This window comes from Dermacentor andersoni, chromosome 2, assembly GCF_023375885.2.
Source record: "Dermacentor andersoni chromosome 2, qqDerAnde1_hic_scaffold, whole genome shotgun sequence".
NCBI lineage: Eukaryota > Metazoa > Arthropoda > Arachnida > Ixodida > Ixodidae > Dermacentor > Dermacentor andersoni.
In genome coordinates this window covers 134158969-134185808 of record NC_092815.1, presented here as the reverse complement: position 1 = coordinate 134185808, position 26840 = coordinate 134158969, and the positions used below count along the sequence as shown (strand labels likewise).

General features: G+C 47.3%; 1 protein-coding gene across 1 annotated transcript; it reads left to right on the top strand.

Annotated features, from left to right (window-relative positions):
• The first annotated feature begins 7402 nt into the window (after positions 1-7402).
• Positions 7403-17578, top strand: LOC126540702 (carbohydrate sulfotransferase 13-like). Its single transcript, XM_050187544.2, has 3 exons — positions 7403-8637; positions 9329-9706; positions 16006-17578. The coding sequence occupies exons 1-3, from the start codon at positions 8332-8334 to the stop codon at positions 16495-16497; spliced, it is 1176 nt and encodes a 391-aa protein (XP_050043501.2). The 5' UTR covers positions 7403-8331; the 3' UTR covers positions 16498-17578.
• The last annotated feature ends 9262 nt before the right edge of the window (positions 17579-26840 follow it).

Below are 26840 nucleotides of genomic sequence, written 5' to 3'. Positions count from 1 at the left end.
CGGAAGCACTAATCCTTCCACAGGTTCCCCAAGAAGGCGTCGACGACCAGAAGACCGCAAGGGGTTATTTAAGGCCGTCCTGGACCCCGTGTTAATCGGAACCGCTCGAGACTCGGATAAGGATCACAACGATGTACCAATGAAGTGAATACAATCTTTTCAACTTTTTTTCATCATCACGATACGCTGGTTCGTCGTCGTTTCCTAATTCTTGCGGTGAAGACCCACTTCACCCGGTCGAGATCATATCAATGCATACAGGGGCTATAGAGATAAACAGCTTCGCCGTAAAAAAACAAATTCTCGAAGCTTGCAAGCTAATGCTAACCATTTTGAGAACTGCGAACTGGCGCACTTGCACATGCGACAATGCGCACATTGTTCACTGGATGCAGGCGGATCGTTTCGCTTCCTTCCCATGCGCATTAGAGAGCCAGCAGCAAACGGTCACGTTTAGTGGTCGGTGCGCGCTTACCTCGGGATCTGCTGGACGCAGCGCGGCGTCAACTTAAGGGCTTGGAGTACCCTTTTAAGGATGGTAAATTTGGCCTTGGGTAAAAGCATTCGTGCGAGCGGTCTTTGGTATGGTAACCGAATACACGAGCAGTGCCTTCGAAACCCTAGAATTAGTCTTGCCGTTTAACGACCTCTAACAACTATGGCTTTTGTTGTTGTTGCTTTTAGTTTTGTTTCTTTATTTCTAAGAGCTTGTGACAGGCTTCCCAGAGTTACTGTGCCGTTATAGTTGCGCTGTATTTCTATTTTTACCCCCTACCCTTTCCTCCGTGTAGGGTAGCTAACCAGAACTAGCTATGGTTAACCTCCCTGCCTTTCTGTGCTGCCCTCCCCAATTGTAGGGTAGCCAACCGGGCACGTCCTCGGTTAACTTCCCTACCTTTCACTCTTCTTTCCTCTCTCTCTATCTTTCCTATCTCTTATAGTTCTGTCCGGCAGTTTATTGGTAGTCGCCTAGAAGCACGCGCGGCACAGGATGGTGAGCTACCAGAGCAAGCCACTCAGGCTAGATGCATGCACCCAGCTTCTGTAGTTTGCTGTGCAAATGGTGGAGACGTCGACGACCCTATACCAGGTGTTTAAGCGAACACATCCATAATTTTTTTTTAATTTCTTGTGGCAGATAGCACAATTCTAGTCCATGAGCTGGTCAACTCGAAGAGGCGAACATTACTTGCACGAAAAAATTGACATGCATAGCCGACTAATTAACGCAATTCACTAAGTTTTTAACTAATCACCTTATGGCACATATTGCAATTTAGAAAATCTAGCCGGGAATATCGCAACGCGAATACATTTGGAACGAATTCTTAGCATGACACCAGTTTCGAGATATTAATTCTGGAACTTGGCGGAGCGGAGTACAGTTAAGGAGATGCTACCGTTCCATCTTCTCCGGCCGCTCTTCCTCGTTTCATGTCTTGCAAGGCCCTTTTTACCTCATAGATATATATACTGGTGCGGTAGTCATTCCGTCGATGTCAATCAGCAAGAAGTTCAAGATAAGCCACATTACAATAAACAGGATCCAAACTTTCCGCCCTCCGTAGCGCAGTGTTATATGTGCAGCAACAAACACCAACTCACTGGGCTATATTCTGTGATTCAAAGGCAGCCCTACAATCACTCTTGTCATCTCTGCGCCACAGCCCACATGAACAACTGGTAGCAGAGATACGATCACGCTACCATCAAGCGGTGGACGGAGGCCGCGACATTGTATTTAAGTGGCTACCCGGGCCCTGTAACATTGCTGGCGATGAAAGTGCCCATGAGGTACATGATGTATGGGAAAGCACCTCGATACCATTGTCGAGAACGGATGCAACGCGTATTTCCTGCAGTAATAATAATATTATTACTGCAAGAAAATGGAACACACCGGAGCTCACCGACCGGCGCCTATATGCCATGAAACCGCATATGACATCGCAACTTTTACCTGGTTATAACAGACAGGAAGAAACGCTACTGTGCCGCTTGCGAGTAGGTGTTTCTTTCGCAAACACCCACTCATTCCTAATTGGAATGGCGGACAGTCCCAATTGCAGCAGATGTGGTGTCGAAGAAACAACCAAACATATCTTGTGTGACTGCCCTACATACGAAGACGAGAGGAGTGCCCTTCGTAAAGCTTTGGAGCACTTAGACGAGCGTTCTTTCACAGTGGAGGACTTTGGGCCCGTGGCCTCGTGCGTCTGCTATGTGCAAGGTCATAAAGACGCTGGTGCGTTTCTTGAAATGCACCAGCCTGTATGACCATCTGTGACTGACTCAGTGGTGCACGCTTGTGTGCGTAACAGGGGAGACTGTGACCTTCCCCTTCCTTCTTCTTTCTTCTCTTTCAATCCCCTTTCCCGCTTCCCCAGTGCAGGGTAGCCTACCGGGCTCAGCCTGGTTAACCTCCCTACCTTTCCCTTCTGACTTATCTCTCTTTATGCTTCAATGCATGAAACAATTCTTTGTTAAGGGGAAACTCTAGCTCGGGTGCTCCTATCTAAATACATGCAAAAGGAGAATTAGTTTTTCTCGGCAACCACTACACCAAACTCGGCGAGGTTTGTTGAATTTAAAAGGAAACCCTAAAATCTAATGACTGTTGGTGCCGAATCTTTTATCTAGGTGGTAAAATTTTTACTAAATATTGGCAAAAATCGAAAATTTTCGGAAAACAAAACTATCAAGTTTACAACTCCGTTACTCAGCAATGAAAAATGGTATCACAGTTCTGTGAATTGCATCTCATAGTACATCCAAGCGGACAAAATTGATATGTTACACATGAATCTCAAAAATTTAGTAATGCGTGAATACAGCTTTTTCAGAACCCTTATACACAACGTAACAAATTCACGTAATATGTAAAGTGACACATCGAATTTGTCCCCTTTGAATGATCTAATGGATGCCGTTTGCAGAAACGCGATATCTATTCTTGACGAAGATCTATTAACTTGTAAACTTCATGCTTCTATTTCTTTCGAACTTTCGAATTTTCGAAATTTCTATCAACAAAATTCAGGCCCTAAATCGAAATTCCGCTTCTAACAGTCACTAGAATTTAACTTTCTCCCTCAAGCGCAACAACTTTTATTAAAATCGGTCCAGGGTTTATCTCAAAAAGGAATTTTTCTTTCGTTTTACATGTATTTGAATAGGCCGCGTCGGAAATGGGCCCGAGCTGAAGCTTCCTCTTAAGAAAGTAAGTGGAACGACACTGCATTCTTACCGCAAGTTCGACAGCGGGTATCTCGTTAATAGTATCATCCATACAATTATTTTCAAGTGCGTATGCTTTGCAGTCTCACCTGCTAGAATTTCTAAATTACAATATGTGCTATAATATAATTAGTTAAATACTTAATTAGCAAATTTATGCTAATTATTCGATATGCACTTAATTTTTTTCTGCAAGTAATGTCGGCCTCTTCGAGTAGGCCGGCTCACGGCAATTTAAAAGAACTTGAAAGTTTTCGCTGAAACACTCTGGATATTGCTTCAGTACTGAGAAATTCTGCATTCGTACAAAGGGTGCAACATTTCTGGTGCCTGCCAAATCCCTATGACACTAGTAGATTATTTCAAGCATCGGACTATGCTTGTTGAGCCACGTGTTAAACAATCGAGAGAAACAGCAGGGCGGGGAAGGAGATAAGGAGAGACAAGTTGGTTAGCCAGTGTGTAGAACGGCTGGCGACCATTTGCTTGTGTAAGGCTGTAAAGAGAATCAATGTTAATAGACGAAGGTACGAGCTAAAATAAAACAAATAATCCAGAAAAATTGCGCATTAACGAGATGTAATAGACTACAATAGGCGATGTTAATCCCTTGGTGCTCACGTACTGATGAAGCGCAACAACGCTTTCAACACCGTCTGTGCCGAAGACTGTGTGGACCAGTGTCTGAGGTTTCGGTTGTCCGGCAAAAGGCGATTGTCCAGGCTTGCCTCAGTTGATAGTTCTTTGCTAGGCGCACTGTGGCTGTGAGAGACACCATAGTCGAGGTGGTGAAAACTTTATTTTTGTACGGCCAGTTAATAGGGTGGGCTTCAGCCTGGCTAGGCGTCAGCCCGCTGTACTGTCCAGAGTTGATCTTCTGGGGCCGAGGGTTCCTGATTCAAAGTTAACACTTCGGCGGCAATTTTTTTATAGATGGTCGCCTTACTTAAGTACACTAGCGTTTCTGAATGCCACCCCCACCGGAATGTTGCCGTCGCGGCGAGCAGTCAAGCCCATTTCATACTCAGAAGTAGAGCACTGAACGAGCCTGGACCGACCCGAACGTCCGGGCCAGGCCCAGTCCGGCCCGAAGCATCTTTCGGTGGGCTTGGGCCTGGAACGGGCTTGAAGCCGCGGACTCAGGCAGGAGTCTGGCTTGAAGCCACGGGCCCGAGCCGGACTCGGGCTCACTCAATAAATTGCCAAAGTCAGGCCTTCGAGCTCACGCGAACGCTATGCATTGCATGGTTCAAGGCATTCTGGGCCACGCTGAAGCGACACGTGCAAACAGCAGGCACAGATACAGCACCGGCCTCCGCTCGCACTGCACCAGGGCGTGATACATCGCGTCAGCGTAACACATTGAAAAAGGAGTGGAAGCACCGCGACGGCCCTGTTTCATTGCCAAGAACTCCGCTTCTGCTCAACGCATTGAAGTACTTTCTGGCGCAAAGTATTTCTGAAATAGCTTATCTTAGTTTCAAATACATTTCTCCTCTTCGATGGTTCAATGCCCCTGTAAGAGTTAAACATCAGCACGCAAATGTCATGAATAACAGATAAGAGAATACAAACGTAATACATCGGCCTTTAGCAGCTCTTTTTTCCCAAGAACCATCAGTCAGTGGAACCGACTTCCTTCTTCAGTTGTAGGAATTTCTTCTCATAACATGTTCCTTGCTGCATTAGAAACGATAGAATCTCTTGATCACTAAGGCTTGATAAATTTCGCGTGTACGTCTAACAATCACCATGACCTATAAGGAATCCCAGTTGCAAATGGCATTCTTTTCTTTTAGTGCCTCTTTTTTCACCTTGTTGTACATGTATCTTCATCAGCTTATTTTTGCAATTTATTATTTGCTTTGTTATTTGCCTTTGAATGTGAATATTTGTAATCATTGTGCTTTATGTACTTTTTTTTCACATGTGACATGTTACATCTGCAGCGTGTGTTTCCGACGTGGCTGCGTGCAGCGTGGCTGTATGCTTACAAAGTACACCTACAAAGAGTGGACCACAGAAAAGAGAAATACACTTAACCACACTTTCGCCGCGCCTCGTATGCAAACGGCTCTTCAGGAGTCCTCGCTATACGCGGCCTTCCCATAGCACTACCAGAACACAAATCAGTTGCTAGGCAAGTTCTTCCTTGACATAGCAAAGTGCAGTTACATCACTCCCTGCGTCGTATGCTGCCGTTGCCGCTTCATTACACGTCACCAGAAACTTGCAAGCCTCATCGCAGAGGTTGCAGACGAGCTCGGCGCCGACGCCTTCGAATGTTTGGTGTGCGTTAAAAATTAATGCAAACGTAAGTTTATTTCGCATTATGTTTGAGTTTTGGACGCAGTTGTACAAGAATGAAAGCCTCCTGTTAGGATCGGCCTGCGGCTATTTCAGCCCGCTATACGTGTTCCGATCCAACCGGGACGGTGGCGCACTTCAGAGAACTGCGGATAACCGGCAGCCACGTGGCGAGGGGTCAGCTCAGGGGAGTTCTCGAGGGGAGGTATTTGGCGGAACCTCCCCATGCGCTTTTCGAGACACCGGACAATGTGCTACCCGGACGCGCCACCCGGGGCGGCTCCGTGTTCGACGAAGCAGGCTTTGTGCGCAACACGACAACGCCGCCCTGTTCTGATATGAGTGGGGGAGTTGCCGCGGGAACGACGACAGGGGTTCCTTCCCACGCGCCGACCAAGACGCAAGACAATGTGGTACCCGGATGCGCTACCCGGGTCGGCTCAGAGTTCTACGAAGCCCCTCTGACGTCGGCTCCGGGCAACTGAAGCCTGTGCGACACGTGTATGTGAGCCCTCATCCTCCTCCAAGTCGAGAGCCCGCCTCCTCCAAAAGGGCGGGTCATCTACAATGACGTCGAACTATGACGTCGAGCAGAGCGCTTATAAGCAGCGCTTGTCGGCTGCTAGAGGGGTGCTCGTTGTCGTGCTCGAAATGTACTCGTGAGCTGTGTGCTCGTTTGCTGTATGCGTCGTCTTGCGGGCTCCATTTGGGAGTCACGCTAGACTGTCGATGTATCTCATGTTCAACCGTAAATAACAGTAAATAAATCCTGCTCGCCTAGTCCTTTCGCCCCAAGGTCCTCCCGACAACTACGACCGCTCCAATCCCTACACTCCCAGTTGAAAAATACCACAGGAAATTTCAGTCTGACGTATTTTGGGACGTTCTGTTGTCTGACGTTCTGTAGCTTTTGATCAGTATTTAAGGAATCAGTATGAGTAATTTATGATCAGTATAAGATCAGGAAGCCTGAGATGGACATAACGCTGGCGTCGGATTCGAGGTCTCTGGCTTCCGGTGGGTCAACAGGATGGCGGGACAGCGTCCTGATGTAAACGGCCGGATTTGTACGCTACAGAGAAAGTATACTCTTGCAAGCGCAATGCCCTCCACCCAATGCGCCCTGTAGGGTCCTTCGACGAGGAGAACCAGCAGAGCGCGTGGTGGTCGGTAATTACTCGGAAATGGCGACCAAATTGGTACGGGCGAAACTTCGCTATCGCCCAAACCAGCACTAGGCACTCTCGCTTCGTGATTGAATAGTTGCGCTCGGCCGTGCATGCGTGGACGGCTTGCGTAAGCGATAAGGCACTCTTGACCGCGCTGAATCTGGGCAAGAACAGTACCGATGCCGTGACCACTAGCATCTGTACCGATTTCAGTGGGTGCTGAAAGGTCAAAATGGGCTAAAACTGGGGAGCTCGTCAAGAGTCTTATGAGTGCTGTGAAGGCTTCGGACTGCCGCTGTCCCCACGCGAAAGCGACGTCGTTCTTTAAAAGCTCGGTGAGAGGGCGCGCAATGTTAGCAAAATTTTGAACAAAGCAGCGAAAGTACGAGCATGAGCCTATAAAGCCTACGAGCGCCAGGTGGTCATAAGTGATCACAGGTATATATACTAGAAGCACATGCAACGAAAGCGTACAAAGCAACATCTTCTATCACAACAAAAACTGATAGGAGAAGTTAAACACCTAATGAAAAGTTTATACCAATCCGGCTGACATTCTTCTTGATCTGTCGCCTTTGTGACGTGCCTCAAGCACTGCTTTATTGATTGTGCAGATGCCATTTTATTTCGGAATGTCCTACATAGAAATCTGCAAAAGTATTCTGATATAAATTCTCACAGTATCGGATATCTTGTTGTTCCGTGCGATGATGTACCATATGATACGTTTTTAATGATAGGCTTGCAGAGCCTGTGGAAAACTCGTATGCAAGACCGAAATGCAGAAATGCAGACCGAAATGCATTTCGTTCAAATGAGATGGAACGCAAGCACCATGAAGGCCGTGTTTGATTGCCAATAAATCCGCTTCAGCAGAGAGCATTGAAGTAGTTCTTGCGGAAAGTATTTCTGATATGGCCTATTTTAATTTCGAATATATTTCTTCTTTTCGATACAAAGGGGTTCAGGGTCTCTCTAAACCACGTTCGCCACATTGCAAAGTGTTGTTCAGGATCTCACTCGACATACGTCCTGCCTCTTCAAGTAGCGAGGTGCTACTGACGACGTGCAACTCCCATCCCCTCTCTAGCCCTACCACGTGACAGGCTTCTCAAGCTTCACGCACACGCTTCTTTCTACTCCGAAACTCCTATGCTAACGCATTACCAAAAAAACGAGATGTTCTGTACAGTGCCTATCACAGACACACAAAATACACCCCAATACGCAACGTATAAACATACGCTACTAAACTATGCTTCAATACTCACTGAAATACAGTCTTCAATTGCCCACTTCACATAGATTCCAACTTGTGCGTTGGTACAAAACTGCGCAACTGACAAAGAAGAATGACAACTGACAAGGCAAAGAATGAAACATATGACTGTTCTTTTTTTTTTTTTTTTACCTTGTATACCGTCTAGTCTCACAGTTTCAAGCAATGCGTCCGTGTCAACTAGCCCTGCTATCAACCCTCTTAATGTGCGTTTTTTAATTTGCAAAACTTTTGTTCCTCATCGAAAATCGCGACTCTGATATTTTCAAAGACGTTAAATATTGTACACGTGCGCCTATCTTTCAGAAGCTCCTCACGAACTAGGTTCCTGTCAACCAGATGCTTGAAGCCAACGACGATGTAGATGCTGGCATTATACTTCAACGGCAATGTATTCGTGACATTTACGCTGGTGAAAGAGACGCTTTCGCATACCTCTCCGGTGACACTGCGTGCCGTCGCAAGTTCGCGAACCTAATACGACGTAGCTCGCTCGTGGGATTATTCGCCAGCCACCGCAAAGGCCGCTTGATGCCCGCAAAGGTCTGCTCGTCGAAACTATGCTTTCTTGCAGCAGCATCATGTCTAATCGTGGTAGTGTACTTGCCCCAAGTGAAAACACCGCCGTGGAGAAACATCGAAGCTGTAAGTGGCATTATATTGCTTTACTGAGCTAACGGAATGATTAGCTAGGAAGTGGACCATCTCTGTAACATCATGCTCAAACGCCTCAGTAACTTAAATAAATTAATTCACGTGATTACATACAGACGCCGTACCAATACTCAACAATTGATTTAATTTTCTGCATTATATCAAAATACTGACACACTCGACTGCTGCACTAATTCCCCCTTGCTATGGCGCGGCTTTTCTTTCTCACCTGGTATTCATTGTAGTTAGTGTAACGTTGCGCTCCAAAAGCTTCACAGACACACTATCACCGGTCTGACGAGGACTTGGAAACAACAACGCGTCCGAACCGCCACGCGCATATAGAGGTGCGTGCAAATATGCGCTATCGTTTATATGGGTTTACTGTGGGGTTCTGTGCGCCACGCAGACTCTGTCTGGAATTTATGTATTTCGGAATATTTCTGAATATTTTTTTATTAATGTATCTTCGAATACCATAGCGGACAAGGACGACGCTGCGGCCATCGTAAAGAACAAGTTCCTCTTGAGAAAGTTTGTAGAGGCCACACCAATAATGGCGTTGTGCGTTACGGGGGCCTGACTCTGGCATAACGAATAGGTTCAAAGATCGAGGAATAGCTGAAACCTGCAAATTTATTTCTCTCCCTCTAGTTCTTCTTTTTCTATCTCCTTTCTGTAGGACAAGTCATCCACCGTTGTCAAGGACGACAACGACGCTAGGAGAGCGAGAATCAAGTCGGTGTGCGAGAGGCACCGTTCGTACCTACCGCTGCAGCGCCCTACTCCCGGTCTTGGCGTGAACCTGCCTTCTCCTAGTCGACGCACCGTGCAATGCGACTCGAGCCAGTGCCCGCTGTTCGTAGACGACTCGCGTTCGCTGGCCTTCTGCTTTATCGCCAAGGTGGCGTCGACCAGCTTGAAAGGCATTTTCGCGCCCCTTCTCAACGTCACCGTGGTCGGACACGGCACAGACGCCCTGCACTCGTCGTTCCGCTACCAGACTCTCCGGTTTGGTCCGAGAACGCTGCTGCAGGGAAACAGAAGCCATTACACGAAGGTACCTCTCCATCTTCAATCATATGCAGATGATAAACCCCATGAAAGGACGTATATATATATATATATATATATATATATATATATATATATATATATATATATATGTGTGTGTGTGTGTGTGCTACGTCGCTCTATGCAAATGCTGCTTGCACTGGTAGGTGGTTCATTCGATTTGACGGACGCAATTAGCGCAAGCAAGTAAACTAAACAAATGCATTATCAAAGAATTGACAAGTACCTTTACTAAGGTTTTTCGATGATGCTACATGTTTATATAAAATAATATGAGCATATCTATTCGAAGAGAACTCCGTTTTGTTTGATACTTCTAAAACATTTTTCTTCAGAGATTTTCGTAATGAAAGTTCGCGCTGTGTGCGCTCATTTCACCCTCAGAGGCAGTAGTCCCGATACGCACACGAATCTTCTATGTGACGTATCTGATTTATTGGGAAAGAAGAAAGGCAGTCTTGTTTTCGCCATCAGAGAGCAGGAGCGCAGCTACAGCAAACTATAGCGCAGCTGTTATCTCCGCCGCGCTTCTACATTGGCATGCTGTACGAGACCATCTACGTCACATGAGTGCGAGGGGGGGGGGGAGAAGGAGGGGGGGCTTCATCTATGTGCTAAAGCTACGGCTTATGAATGCGAAAATAGCGTACCGAGCGTCAAACTTTATTATAACATTCTCTGAACACAAACGCTATAGTAGTATCCAGCAAAATGTAATTGCCTCCGAATAGACGTGTTTTCCACCTTTCCAATAAAACTGTATCACAACAGCGACAACTTAAATAATTCAGGCAGAAACCATAGAAGATAATTGTCGACGTCAGCGACAGGTTCACTGTGTAACCTCAGGGGGTGGGCATGTCTCGATCCATGCAGTCCGTGAACCAAGAAACCTCAGGGGCCCATCAGCAGACACACGAAGTGGCAATCTCACTGCCAACCACAATGCCAAATTATACTTACGTTAATATCACACCAGCCCAGTTGACTCCATTCCGGCTGTAGCCAGCACCCTGGCTGTAACGTCGTTGCGATGGCTCGAGCTTAAGAATTTTACAAAAGTAACACGATAAAGTATAGGCCAGTACAGGCGCCTGTCCTGTCCTTGTTCGTGTTATTTATGCGCTAATCTTAAACTCGAATAATGTACCAACTATCCCAGCGGCACGTTTTGTTGCAATGCAAGCAGCCACCCTCAACGTGGCGGCGTCTGTTGCGGTTGGGGCGCCCGCCATCCTCACCGCCTCCTCCCCTAAAGCAAGACGTTACCCGCGGGCGCGCCAAACAATCAGATGTCTTGCTCAGCTCCTCCTCCGCACCTGTGCATTCGGTCACTGCTCTTTGCTCTCCTCGCGATTTTTTCTGAGCGAGAACGGCTGAAGTTCATCAGAAGTGGGGGAAGTAGCTGAAGAAATCTATCGCTTCGGGACTACGAGTCTTTTGGATAAAACCAGGCTGTAGCAGAAATAGTGGCCTTTTAGGGCCATATGAACAGTGAAAGAGGTCACAAATCAGTTTACGAGTACATTGCATCGAAGCGGGCGCATTCCCTTTCAAAGAAGAGTACATTTCGAGAGCATGGGCCTGAAGGCAAGAAAATAGCAGGGGAGAAACGTGACAGAGCGCTTCCGCCGGCCACAGCATGCAAACCTCCTGACCCCACAACGCTCTCGCACCACAGAACGTGCGCCTCTCACAGCTTGTTGGCATTTGGTCACGAACGCGCCCGCTCGAGCACGAAAACGAGAGAAAGAGCCAAGGATAGCTTAGCCAGATTAAAACCACACAAATTGTCATACAAATAAATTAAAGGAATGACGCACTTTACGGCCTATATTTGTTGGTGAGAATATTTAGATAGTGCTTGTTGTTTCATTGCGCAATTCCGTATAGAACAACGCCGGCAACCGGCACATGTGCAGTGCATGCATGGGTGGTTCTACGTAGTACGTACACGCCGACTCGATGGGTGGGGCCTGTTCTGTGTGTAGAGCCATGCCTTCCTTTTACAGAGGAGCTGTGTATGTCTACCATGCATTTTTCAATGTCCGTGCCTCAAAACACCTGCACCCTCTATGAGGAGGCAAAGCAAACTAGTAAGGCATGTGCTGACACCTGGCGTTGCAAGAGGAAAGCTAACAAACCACCCAATACATAAGTTTCGTACAATAATTACTAGAGGGAACTCTGTCACTAGTGTCTACGAGAGCTGCAATACGGACGGTTCAGTCAGCGTGGGAATTATGGGAATTACATGGATTTGCCTAAACTTCGTCCTTTTGGCTTTAAACGTCTCTTAGACTTTGTAAATTCGTCATGTTCAGCAATGTACTGTGTAATAAATAATTTAATAAATATTATTAAAATCATCCGCAGGCAGGATTCGAACACATGACTTGTAGCACAGAAGCCCGCCATCGAAGCCATTACGCCACGGGCCCTGTTTCTCTTTATTGGCTAATTTGCAAGTGCACTCGTTATCAACACCGAAGTTTTGTGCCATTAAGGCATATGTAACATCTGCCAACCGGCATGGTTGCAATCACATGTAGTTTCACTGGCTCAGCTCCTTACGAGCAGCGCACTGGCGTCTGTGAAATTTCATAACAGGCCCTACTTGACGTATAAAAAGCTTTTAAGGAAGTGCACACACCATATTATCGCGCGATTATAATTTTTTTCTCTTGGGTACTACACATCCCCTAGTAGACGATAATAACGGCCGGCCTATACATGCGTGATCGTGTCCCCCGTGATTTATTATCGCATGATTTTCATAACACATTGCGAGATTTCAAGATTCTTGCTGGGAGGGGTGGATAATCTTTTTGGAGGGACGTACATAATGGATGCCCGACGTCACGGCGTCCATGCGAACCACCAAAGTGCTGACAACAACGAACTCGTTGTCGCTTGCCCCGGATTTCACACTGTTAAGAATGGCCATACGGGGTGGCAACGTGCCAGCTTTCAGCCCGCTGCACGTGTTCCAAGCCCACCAGACAGGGAGCCCTTCCGAGAACTGCGGACGGCCGGCAGCCACGTGGCGCGCGATCAGCTCAGGAAATTGGTACTTGGCGGAGCCATCCGGGACAAAGCAGTTCTACGAAGCCCTCTGACGTCGGCACTGAAAGCTGGGCGGTACCGAGAACTGCGGATGACCGGCAGCCACGTGGCGCGCGGTCAGCTCAGGCATGTGGTACTCCGCCGCGCCACCCGAGACGGAGCACAGTTCTACGAAGCCCTCGGTCGTTGACTCCGGAGCCTTAGTGCGGGGCGGCGGCAAGCTTACAATGCTTGGACGAACCTTCCCGACCATTCCTGCTCCGTCCCCGCCGAACGATGACATCGAACTATGACGTCAAGCGGAGAGCTTATAAGCAGCGTTTGCCGGCTGCTAGGGTGTGCTCGCGTCGTGCTCGTGTCGTGCTCGTTGTCGGGAGCTGAGTGCTCTGTCATGCTAGAAATGAACTAGTGAGCTGTGTGCTCGTAAACTGTTTGCTGTATGTTAGTTTTGCGGGCTCCATATGGGAGTCGCGCTAGTCTGCCAATGTATCCTGCTTAAACTGTTAATATGTAAATAAATCCTGTTCACCGAGTTCCTGTCTACGACCTTCATCTCCTTCAAATGGTGGCAGCGGCGAGATAGTCCGACGACTCCTTCATCTGGTCGACAGCGGTAGGACCGTCCGACAAATCTAATAACACGCGTGTCCACGTTCTTCAACGCCGGAGCTAGGTGGGAGACGTGCACTTGCGTCTCCCCGGCCGTCTTTCGTCAAAAAATTGGCATTGGCTTAGCTCGGCTGTGTCAGGACATACGTAGCGAAAGCTAAGGCATAGCATGGTTAGCCTTGGTTAATCTTGATTGCAAGTCCAGGTTAGTCTGGTTGTCTAGCTATGTTGCGGCGTTTAGCCAGTCGTTCGGCGCGCTGTTCGTCCTTTTCCTGGGCGATTCGTTTCCTCTTCATCTCGTTCCGATGTCGATTCCAGGCCTCCTCCTGCTTATCAGAATTGTCGCCGTTCATACTGCCGCCTCAAATGTGGTTGCGGCGCACGCGAGCTCTCCTTTTCAATCCTCCGACATGTTATCAGACATGCGACGCAGCTGGCGAAGCGAGCGGAGGCGAGCGCAACGACGAGGAACGTGTGTGACGTCATACCAAACGGCGGCGGCAGAAAGGCGCGGCGCTCCGCAGCGGCGGAACACCTGTGGCTCGGTGCTACCAGTGGCGCATGCCTCTTCTTGCTTATCATAATTGTCGCCGTCCATACTGCAGCCTCAACTGTGGTTGCGGCGCACGCGAGCTCTCCTTTTCAATCACTTTTCAATCCTCCGACATGTTATCGGGCATGCGACGCAGCGGGCGAAGCGAACGGAGGCGAACGCAACGACGAGGAACGCGGTGTGACGTCATGTGCCTCCTCGGAGCACGGCCACGGTGAAATCGCAAGTTCGCGGCCAGTAAAGTTAAAATGCGTTGCCGCCTGCATCTTTAACGTCACAAGTGCTGCGCGTTGGGCCGTGCATCAATTTGCTTACTTTCTGTGTGTTAGGTTATTTCGTCTAATGACGATTAAGGAATTCAAAAGTTCTGAAACCGGAAACGAGGCGCCATAACAACCGCAGCGGGCACGTGGTGTTCCGGATTGCTATCGAAGGAGTAGGAGGGGGGGTGTTGCTCGCCGCAGGCAAACTTGGCCTTGAAAAAGTTTGCCGGAAGTTGGTCTTCCTCGTGCTTATGTCATATTCATTTTAGATTACATTGTGGGGTTTAGCGTGCCAAAGCCACGATATTATTATGATGCCATCCCCCCCCCCCCCCCCCATTCGGGTACTCTGGAATAATTTTTACCACCGGGGGAACCCTGAACTGGGTTCACGGTACACAGGCGTACAATTTGTCTTTTTTTTTCATTTCACCCCCACCAAAATTGAGGCACCGCGGCCGGGATTTTATTCCACGTCCTCGGACACATCTATTTTATGGCTTTGAGGCAAGACGCCATCGCCAAAACGCTGTAATATTCTATACTACCGAAACTACGAGCTCTGTCCCATGGTCCCATTTCTGCATATTATATTATTCGTATAGCTCCCTTCCATCGTTCTGCCTTTCGTAAAATTTTGTCTGCAAAACAATGCGGACTTTACCCACAATTACCTCAATAAGTTTTCTACATATAGGTTCATCTCTCACACTGCTAAATGAGAGATGGTAGTGGCAGGCGCGCAGTTTCTGACATAGGCTGATCTATAATATTAAAGATCCGAGGAGTAAGGACCCTTAGTAATCTAAGTGCACAGCCGCGCGTTTGTTCTCCAGCGATGTCTAACGAGCAGCTGAGTATTTATGAGCACTTCCTTCTCTTTTCCGAAGAGCTTTATGCGTGCCTCTTCTTCACCCGGGCTCTGTACCCGCTCATGTTGTCAGTGGGAAACAGGGGCGTGAGGAGCATCGGAGTCCTGCACATGATGTCACACGCTATGTCACAAACACACGTGACGTCACAAGCACAGCACCGCGTCCATGCTCCTGTCACGAGACACTCTCGGTCTCATTTCAAGAGCGAGACAGAGGAAGGAAAGAATGGCAGGTCAACCACGCGCGCATCCGGTTTGATACCCTACGCGGAGGAAGGGGGCATAAATGGAAAGAAGGCAGGAGAGTCTGCAGCAACAGCGCGCACACGCGTTGGTGAAAACTTCTCAGGCACCGGAAGAAGTAAAAATATATGCACACAAGAAAGAAAGAAAATCGCAGGTAAAACACATGAACAAATCTGCATGTAATGTTTTGTGTGGGAACTCTTTGAACTCGTGATCTTAACAACTAGCGATATATATGTTAACTAAGGCTGAGGATCTTAAGTTGCCAGCGATTCACAGTTCAGTGCCTTTACAATGAACGCGTCTACAACGAAATGACCTGTATAACGAAATAATAATTCTGTCGCGGTTCCATGGTAAGCTGCGCGGAGAACGACCTTTACAGAGTGACCTGCATAACGAATGATTTCGGAGGCCCCGACCTCTTCGTTATAAAGGCGTTCGGCTGTGTATCTTAACTAAAGTTGAGGTTCGTCGTTAGGTGCTTGCTCTTGTTGTGTTCTCACTTAATGATTACAATACTGTGTTGCATTGAATTGCGGAGTTTTACTTGCCAAAGCCACGATTTGAATAGGTTATAGTGCTGTAGTTTAGAGCAGCGAGAAATAGACCTTCTTAACATTTCCCCGAGATGTTATTTCTCATCTTGTGTCCCACCCTGGCATGCCCGGCAGGCGATGTTCGTGAGGCATCCGTTCGAGCGCCTTATGTCCACCTACATCGACAAGGCGCTCAGGGGTCCCGAGGAGATGGCGTGGGCCTACAAACTCCACTGGTACAAGATCCCCGGAGTGCATGACGAGCGGCGCAGCCCGACGTTCTCGGAGTTCGTGGAATACGTGCTGGCGACGACTGCGGAGAACGCGGACGAGCACTGGTCTCCGTATTACGCGCTGTGTCAGCCCTGCCTCCTGGACTACGACTTCGTCGGCAAGCTGGAGACAGCAGGCAGGGACTTCCCACTGTTCTTTTCCCTCGTGGACATGGGAGGGAAGGCGGACGTTCTTGGTCACGACAACACTCGGCACGAAGTAAGCGGGATTAGCGCGACAGACACGAAGTATTACTTCAAGCAGCTGTCGTTCCACCAGGTCATGAGACTGTACGCCTGGTACTTTTACGACTTCGAGCTGTTCGGCTACGACTTCAGGGAATATCTACCGTAGCCTATAAGGGAGGGAGGAAAAGAAAGAAGGGAAGAAATGAAAACCACACGGACAGGTGGATGGACAAGCAAACAGGCAGATTAAACGCGACGTTCATGTGCAGGATAACAATCGAGGTTCTAACTGTAGGGACAAGCTCTAACTCTAGGACGTGTTGTGGCTGCGCGGAGAGTGTGTATCGCATCCCACACTATCAATTTTTTAATTCACGTCTTCACCAGGGGCACGGCTGTAAAATGATATGCACAGTAAACACGTGTTATACGTGCGTTTAATTTTTAGCCCGGTTGGCTGGAAATCAACGAGAAAGCGAAAAATGCTCTCTGAAATTACGCATGTGCGCGTGCGCGTATGTGTGTGTTTGTGTGCGTGCGTGTGCGTGTGTTGCATGTATTATTGCAATAACATAGTGCGAGGAAGGGTGCTACGCTCTAGCGGGCGGTCTTTCTCATTACCACGGCCAGCGATAGAAAGCGATATTCCTCCTCTGCATTTTCGCACACTGGCACCATATGCGTTGGAAGCGTGGCTCGCGGCGTTTCGGCGAAAGCTATGACGCAATTTCTGCTGCCGAAGGAAGACTGGCTGACGTGTGAATGAGGGTGCGGAGACCTTAAACTGAAATGTGGGCTGTTTTTTTTTTTTTTTTTGTTTTTGTTTTTTTTAGCGTGCGGGCATCGGGGTAACATTTTGCGGGCACGAACGTCAACACGTGTTCTACGCACCGTGCTAGTTTCTTTAACGGGCCCGTCACCAGGTCTGGCCGTTTCGAACTGACAAGCGCAGTGCATACAATGCGCGCTAACAATCGTGCCTTCAAAGTATTACACCGCTACGCACCGCGAAACGAGGTGACATTTCAAACCGAACGTCCTGTGACCTTCTCGTCGCGGGCGACGCGCTCCCAGCCGAAGAGTTGACGTCAGTCGCGCATGTGCGACTGCGTAGTTCACCGTGCTGGGACGTTACTCACAGTGTCACGTGACTGAGAATCATCCTAGGTAACAGCAGTTATTTGTTTGATTCGTTGCTTCAATAGGCGAATTAAAGTTTAGAGAAATAATAAAACCGTTAAACCGAATGTATGCGTGTCTCTGTGTTACTTCGTACCGTAGCAAGAGAGATGCACTCGCTTATAATAAAAAACTAAGAGCGCTAAAAACACAAAGGACGCAGAAGAAGAAACGCACACCACACGCGCTCTACCCACAACTGATATTTAACGCACGTATGGAAAAATACATATATTGTAACCAACAGTTATGACAGCCGTTTCTATGAAAACTGATTTATTCTGGGCGAACCTGTGCCCGCCAACAAAAAGTGACTGTGCACTCAACAAAAAACGTCCCTCGAGCTTCGCTTCTTCGAACGTCGTTCTCCTCGTCGCCTCCTGTCGCGTGCCAGTCCGATTCTCGCGCACGAGCCGCCGGTTTGTCAGCACCGGCCCAGCGTTGCCTTGCGGTGCTTTTCTTCACGCTTGCGGTGTGACGGCTCTTTTAAACGCAGTTGGGATGCGGCGGCCATCTTTTGTTCGCAATGCTGGCGGCAATATAGAAAATGGACGCTTCGTGCATGTCAAGACGAGGCACAAAAAGCAGCATGCATCTATATAAGGCACGTGTGAACATTGATCAATAAAATTGAATTCTTTATCATGTAGTAATAAGTATGGTTGGCTTACACACGGCGCAGCGCTTTTGGTGATATGATAGGCTTCCGAGATTTCTCGTGTGGTTTGGTTTGGGTGACGGAACAAAATGACTGTTTTAGAAGATGGGTTTACAAGGACACGATTTGCAGTGTACGGCGAGATGAGAGGATAGCGCGCCGTTTAATGAATTTCTGTGCGACCCGCCGTGGTTGTTCAGTGGCTATGGCGTTGGGCTGCTGAGCACGAGGTCGCGGGATCGAATCCCGGCCACGGCGGCCGCGTTTCGATGGAGGCTAGATGCGAAAACACCCGTGTACTTAGATTTAGGTGCACGTTAAAGGAGCCCAGGTGGTCAAAATTTCCGGAGTCCTCCACTACGGCGTGCCTCATAGTCAGAAAGCGGTTTTGGCACGTAAAACCCCATAATTTAATTTAAATTAATTTCTGTGCTCACTGAGGCGTATGTTGACCACATCTGCCTGTTTAACCAATACATGTGACCTCAGCTTAGGAGAATTTTGTATGCTACTCTTGAGACACGATCGACAAAACGATTAGCATGTTTCTGGCTGCACCCTCTATCACCCACTGACGTGGCCGGTGCCCTTCTGTGCACAATGGAGCAAATGCGACTAAGGCTGTGTGGTTCACAAAATGCCACCCGAACACCATAACGCTTATAGCCACATTTTTTTTGGCCATGTCAAATTTTGTGTACATAGGGAATAAATGCCACTTTTTCGTTTCCTTCATTTTGAACAGAAGGACGACGCCCTCATTTTCCTTGCTTTGCAGTGCGCACAAGCTTTTCACAAACTGATGTGATGAGGTGAATGGGGTAACCTTGGTGATGGGTGATGATGATGATGAGTGGATGGGTGATGAGGTGAATGGGGTAACCTGCGGCCTTATAAGGCGTTCCACTTGCACACGGAAACTCGTGCTCAGCAGGTGCACGCAAGCTTTTTTCCCAAGCACGCGCGTAAGCACGACAGAATAATACCGCATTTCACAATTTTTTAGTGCCCCGACGCGAAATATAAAACTGGTTTTGCAGATCGTGGATTGTAGTGCCATCAAACATGATCCGCCCCAAAATTCACGAACAAGTCAAGAAACTGTAATCTATTATTACTCGGCAGCTCGGAGGTGAATTTTAGACCCACGCCTTCTTTTTGAACGCCATCGACAACGTCTTCCACTCTCTGTGACGCACGTGATCTGTCAATAAAAATCAAATAATCCTCCACATACCTGAAGACTGATACACCCTCTTGAAGCATGTCGTTTACAGCACCATCTACCGCGCCAAGAAAAATAGAACTTAATATTGGCGCCATGCAAGAACCTACACCTGCTTTCTGCATATACAGTTTCCCATGCCAAATCAATAAGGTAGATTTTAAGTGGCAGGTCAAAATCTCTAAAAAGGACTCAACCGAAACACTACATCTATTCCTAAAGGCAAGTTCGTCATTAGATTCTACAATGCAATCTTCGACACTGCTTAACAATTTGTCGTGCGGCAAGGAATAATACAGATCAACTACGTCAATGCTGAATGCCGTGAAGCCAGCAAGGTCATTCCTGTCAAGGTGCTCCACAATGATATCAGAGTTGTTAACATAAAAAGGGTCTGTTAAGGTTAGCGCGTGTGGTGTGTGTTTTTTCTACGACCTTTGTGTTTTTAGTGCTCTAAGTTTTTATTATAATGCCTATACCCACTAGCCCGTCTATGCATCCTTCTGAGATGCACTTCTGTTTTGTCTTCTTGTTCCCATGTCGTGCAATCGTGCGCGCAGAGAGTGAAACTACGCCATTTTCTACCTTGTTCCAGCACGCGATCATGTTCTGTGTTCGCGTGGCACTGACTTATACAGCTAGTCAGGTGTTCTCGTGCACAGCGCGGCAATTCGTGCGCTGCGCACAACGAGACAAATGCAAGAGCTCGCGCGCGAGGCTTTGTCACCGTAAGTGCGTCGCGCAGCAAAAAAAGGCGACAGAGAAAAAAAACGAAGGCGGGGTCCGTGACGTGTGTGTCACGCGATCCTGCATCTCCGGTACGGGAGAACGCAGGGAAGGACTTTTACTCGCGGAGGCTAGACGGGGCCATTACGGCTGCCACCAATTGCTACGATCTGGCACTTCCAGTTGTTACGGGGACGGGGTTTCGGCGACCTTCAACAGCGTCTGCTTAGAAGCTCGAACCAGATTGACCGTCGGAGAGGGTCCGGCAGGGAAGACGAGATGATGTAAAAACAAGTAACAGAAGTTTAATACATCGTTATGCGTGAGCGGTGTGCTCCAAGACAAAAAGTACAGAAACGTCGTGCATGCTCCTGCACGCAAGGGCAGAGATGATCTGTTCGTGGCGTCTCGCTGGTCTTCTTATACGCTGAACCACCCGGGCAACCGCTTTCTCTTTTGCTTCCTGGTATAGAGGGCCTTGTCAGCCTACTGGTCAGTTCACATAGATGAATACGGACAAAGACCCCTCTCTGGCAATCCACTCAGAGGAATTCGGATAAAACCCACTCACTGGTGTAGAGGTGGGGAGCTTAGGTCACGTCGGGTCAACACGCTGTTCAACCCGCACACATGAATTCGGAGAGGAACCCCTCCCTGGCGTAGAGGGGGTGAACGTAGAGGAGTGAACAAAGGAGAGTAGGATTTGCACTGGTGCGCACTCCAGTCGCACGCACCCAACGGACAAGACTTTTCATGTTGACGAGAGTGACGATTAAGCACATCGTGTCTCAGGCGCTTGGCATCCGTTTCCTACATCGCCGCACACAGTGAACAGTAACAGGGGCAAGTGCAGAGATGGTCTCTGTTGGCACGGTGACTCTTGCCTCCAGAAATCATGGGTTCGCGGCACTGTAATATTTCTATCTCGGCCTTAGAGCATCCTTAGTCGTTCCTCGAGCAACCTTAAGTTCCTTAGTAATTTCAGAGACACGTCATCCTCTATTTCCTATTATAAGGACGGCTGAAACCTGTCGACACTGCTTCCGCGTATCGGTGCAGCACAATAGGCACCCACTAGCAAGTGCACTAATTGAGAGAGACAGGGCGAACATCTATTCGGTGATTCAGGTGCACAAAGACCGGTACCCCATCACCGAATTTTGGTTCTCAGATATCTCTTACCTTGCATGGCGACTCGGAGCTCCAAAAATTGAACTTTCGATTGAGGGAATTATTAGCAAACGAGATATGTTTATGCTAGCAGCACTACAACTGGCGTTATACCAAATATATTTTTGATGCCTTGGCTATATTCAAGCGTATACACATGGTTATTGCCAAACAATGCAGAAAATCAACGCAGAAAGGGAAACAATGGGTCATCCTTTGTGACTCGCAGGTAGCTTTGTCTTCAGTCCATATGTGACATCAGCAATTCGCAAAACATGGCGTTAGTTAACGATATACTAAAGGAACTCACAAAAGCAAGCAAAGAAAATCGCACAGTAATGTTCCAATGAATACCTGGCCACTGCAATATCCCTGGGAATGTTGCAGCAGACAAGGTAGCTGGACAATCGCATGTTAATAACGCCACGCATGGTCTCCCTTTAACAGATGGCGAATTTCACCGCATACTAAGACAGACCTCAGCCCGTGGTTGCAAAGTGACATAGTTTGATCAGAACTAGAAATCTTCAGATTCATTTCACATTTACCCATCACTTCAATTTAAAATCCCGTCCCCGTAAAATACAGCCAGAGTCTTTGAAACGCTGATTCACCGTCTGCGGCTCGGTACCAGTACGCAAAACACTTTATACCTAAAATTTCAGGAGCTGATAGTGCGAAATGCACTTGTGGCCACGCTGATGATGTACAGCACCTTCTGGTAGAATGTCCGCGACACGACACACACACAGACAACGCTTAACACTTGATTTAGTGGCGTTAGATCGCAGACCCTTTAGCCTCAGGAAGATCTTAGGTCCTTGGCCAACATACTCATTGCAAAGACGAGCACTACTGGCCCTTCAAAAATTTCTAGAAGCTAGCAATATTCTTAGAAAGTATTGAGTAGAGTGTTTAAATGTGATAAGTGGATTCTATGTTTTTCTTTTACCCGACTTTGGCCAATCCAATGCCTGATTTTTTGTACCTTCATATGAATTTATTCCGTGATTTTTATGGCGCCTGAGTTTAGTATAGCTAAGTGGCCGGACTTTGTGTTTACTTTAGTGCACATACGGGACTGGACTTTCTGTTTTTATGATTTGGGGTTGACTTTCGGTTATGGTGTGACATTAGTGTACTTATGTGAGTAGAATTTGTGTTATGATTTCGCTATTTTTATTATGATTTATTCTTTTTTTAATCCCCATGTGAAAAGGAGTAGCCACCGCCAATTAGAGGCGACAAGATCTCCTAGATAGAATAAATTAATTTATAAAACTAACCAATTTTAAGAATTCTTGCGGTAACACGCTCCCCAGAGGACACGTAACAACTTCTGGAGTATAACCAATATTTGCTATGAGGCCTGATGAGGGGCCCTTTAAAGCGATACTTTATTTGCCTACTTTCCCGGGTTTGGCCAACACCACTTAGATTGGTTTCGTGGAGTTGCCTGTGTTTTTTTTTTCTTTCCTTTAGAAGAAGTTTATTTCAACGAAAGATGATAAGAACACTGAGTCACAATGACGGAACAATTCCATTAGGATGATAACATATACAAAGTACGAAGCATTGTATACATGAAACGTTTTGAAAGAGGTGTCCAAGTCCACACTCACTAACATATAACCACATAGACCCACGGAAACGCAGTTACACATAAACTAATTGTCACATTACACAACATGATGTGCAATATATACAGTGTACACAATGGTTATGTACAATGATGATGTGACTTTACATAGTTTTGTAGCGATGCTATGAGATGTGTATATACAATGATGATCATGCGTACGAGAGCACACAGGAACCACGGGCACCTACATACATGAATATTCAGTCAATACTTTTGATGGCCTGGCTACAAGAACCAGGCTGGCAGAAAAATAAGCCAAACGCGTCCATCAGCCGCTGACAGGAAACGGCATGACCGCTATCGAAGGAACTCCTCTTCCCCAAGAAAGAACAGCTCCTCTGACAGAAACGACAGAAGGTCAAAGTAGGGCCTCTCCACAAGTGGACACAGAGCGCGGCAACGATGTCCCGCGGCAACTGCCTCGCACCGGTTACGCCACAGACAAAAGGCCCCCTTAGAAATTAAAAGACGCTCGAAGCGGCCACATAAGCAGCGGCCAGATGTAATAAAGCGGTTAACTCAAGGCCACGAAAACCAGCATGCACGGCCCTCCAAAATACCCTAGCAACGGCGCATAGCAGCAGCACATGCTTGGTGGATTTTTGAAGGGGGCAATTGGGACACAGCGAACATGGGACTATGCACCACCGCTCTAGTCTGTCACGCCTTGGGAGCACTTGCCACCCTAGACGCCATATGAAGGCGGGTAGGTGACTAGGCAGAAATGACGCCCTTATCGCACCCCGCGACACTTTGTTGGAGCGTGCGGGCAGCGCTGGGGGAACTAGAGGAAGCAGCAAAACTGACATTGTGTCCTCAAGACGGTTTTCTATAACGCCTACATCAGGACATACCTATTGTACGCGGCGATAAAATGCCACTGCCGCAGAGTAAAATGCAGGTGCGTTTAACACTTGTGATCCGCGATCTAAGTGTACGCCTGGTAGCATGTAACACATTTTTGTGCCAAGGAAATAGCAGGTGAGTTCACGTGCGGGACACTGTTCCCGCTGTAACAGGCGGAGCAGAAATCGCAGAGTAAGCAGCAGGCAGCGGACAGACAGGGAGAGCGTGACCCACCGCGGGAGCGTGGTTGGTCAAGCGCCGCGCAACAGACCAGTTCTGTACTGCAGGACCAGAAGAAGGACCAGAAGAACGTTGAGAAGCGTGATTGGCCTCCATTCCTCTGGACTAACTAATGATGGATCGTGTTTAGGTATCAGCACGATACGGCCGTCGCGTAAACTAGCAGGAAATTCAAAGTTCTCAAAGCAGCGGCTGATAATAGACGCGAAAGTGACACCAATATATTCGCAGAAGGTCAGATAAAACTCAACGGGTAACCCATCCGGACCTGGGGCCGAGCTACGCTGCATGGAAGATAGTGCTGCTTTCACCTCATCAGCTGACGGTAGTGCAGAAAGACGGTCAGCTACCTCAGGTGGAACCTGAGGCAGCCCACTGAGTATTGTACGAGATCCTCGAGAACCAGAATCTATTTGCATAGTCGTGCGCGCCATGTTTTCAAAATGCGTTACAAAGAGCGAATAATCACGCGCAGAAGGCGACGTAGCAGGAAGTGCTCTTATGGCCTCAGAACCTAATGTACTCCGCTGTCTAAAAAGCAAGTTTCTTGCATGCGCGGAACTTCAGGGTGTGCAGAGGGATTACGTCTGCGTCGCCAAGCAGCAGCTGATAAAGACGACGCTGCGATAAGGCATCGGAAACGACTCCGTAGCTCACGCTGCCATGAACCCATCAGCGGAGTCAGTTGATTGACCCCTAAAGGCAATACGGAGCTTCGTGGCAGTATCCGCCAGTTCTTCTGACATACGTCGTCTGAGTTCACGTCTTTCCACTGAGCAATACAGACGCCACTGTACCTTAACCGCATCCCATGACTCTGGGTCAGATCTAGAAAGAGAGGCACGCAGGACTCTGGACAAACAAGAGCGCGAGTGAGCGTCATGTAGAACGCGGATGTCGAGGCGTCAATGTTTTGCGGATGAAGAAGCAGGGAAGCAAACTTCAAGCGTAACCGGTCTGTGATCAGATACATAGACAGGGGATGAAGGCAAGGTTATGACATCAGATTGGGAGACACACTGAGCTAAATTGCATGGCACATAGGTATGGTCTAACCTGCTTGACGACGTGCCGCGTCGCCACGTCCAGACAAATGAAGCACCATGGAAAAGGCGATATGTATCCTGCAACGAAAAGTGCTGGACGAGGCGACGCAACTCTCGTGCGTTCCAATCAGGGCGACCCCAGCCCTGGCCTTGCACATCTGCTCGCGTGTCTAAAACGCAGTTAAAATCCCCAACAAGACCACGTGACGACCGTCCAGGAAATACACGTCCAGGTCCCGAAAAAATGATCGGACTTAGTGGTTACACAAAGACATAAAGGACATCTGCAAAGTACCTTGTCATCATATTTCATGCTTCCTTGTGTTCGAATTTGCTGGAGAACTGGAGGACAGCCCCTGTGGTGTCTATACTTAAGAAAGGTGACCGACTACTTTTAGAAAGCTACCGCCCCATCTCGCTAACGTCAACTTGCTGTAAACTAATAGTATTCCAAAAGCTCTCAATGAGTTTCTTGAAGAGAATAAAATTCTAACCAACTCTCAAGACGGTTTCAGAAAGGGACATACTACAGTAACACAACTAGTCACGGTCATTCACACTTTTGCTTTCTATAATGAAAACAACAACCAAATTGATTTAACTTTTTCTGAATTATAGCAAAGCTTTCGATAAGGTACATCATTCAAAACTAATATTTAAGCTAAAATACTTTGGCATACCAGAACTACTTGCACCTTAGATCGCTGAATACTTGAATAATTGCGAACAGTTCGTAGATGTAGGTGGGCCTCACTCGGCATGTCTTCCAATCACATCTGATGTACCACAGGGAAGTGGATTGAGCTCTTTGTTGTCCCTCCTCTACGTGAATGACATTGTTGATGTTGTAAAACTGAATGTACAAATAAGACTATTTGCAGATGATTGTGTCTTGTTTAAAGAAATTACCCACACTAGCGACCAAGATGATCTAAATGACCACCTCAGTAAAATTTTCTATTGGTGCACTCAATGGAGGATGACCTCGAGTGTTGAAAAAGTGTTTTTCTTCCCATTTCCCGCAAGGAAACATCTCTCTCTCTCTCTCTCGGCTCTTCTGCCCTTAAACAAGTTTCTAACTATAAAAATTTAGGTGTCACCCTTTGCTCCAACCAGTCCTGCAACCTTCATGTGCAAAATATATCTTTCTCTGCTTTCCGTAAACTGTGCTTTCTCAAATACAAGCTTAAAAACGCCCCATCCTCTGTTGAATTACTTGCTTATTACAACTCAATTTGACCAAAACTCGAGTACGCCTGCGTTATCTGATATCCCTACCATCAATGTAACATAAATAAACTTGAATGAATCCAAAGACAGGCTATCCGGTTTGTTTACAACAAAATTTTTGATATTTGACTCTCCAACTGAACTAATGAGGTCTGATAGTATTCCTACACTTTAATCGCGCCGTAAAAATTACGGCTTGGCTTTCTTTCTCAGTTAATAATAAATTGGCACTCGACGCAGCAATATATGCAAGTCCACTAATAACGAGACCTATACTCGCCAACATCACCAAAATGCTCTAACCCCCTATTTAGCCCGAACCAACCTATTTAAATACTCTTTCTTTCCACGCACCATTATTGAGTGGAATGACTTGCGTTTATAAAAGTTGTATCAGCATTGCTTACTTTTTGTATCAACATTATTACTGTATTGTTTCATCATTTGGTTGTATCAGCATTGTTTTACTTCTTGTGACCTAACATTGTATTTTATCCACCATAGACTTCGTGTCCGCAGTATGTATTAAATAAATAAAGGTTGACGA

Bases quoted from the DNA above. Each gene is read 5' to 3' on its own strand.
- LOC126540702 (XM_050187544.2), top strand. From the start codon at position 8,332: ATGCTTGAAGCCAACGACGATGTAGATGCTGGCATTATACTTCAACGG. The intron at 8,638-9,328 runs GTAAGTGGCATT...TCCTTTCTGTAG, and splicing joins CGTGGAGAAACATCGAAGCT to GACAAGTCATCCACCGTTGT. The intron at 9,707-16,005 runs GTACCTCTCCAT...CATGCCCGGCAG, and splicing joins ACAGAAGCCATTACACGAAG to GCGATGTTCGTGAGGCATCC.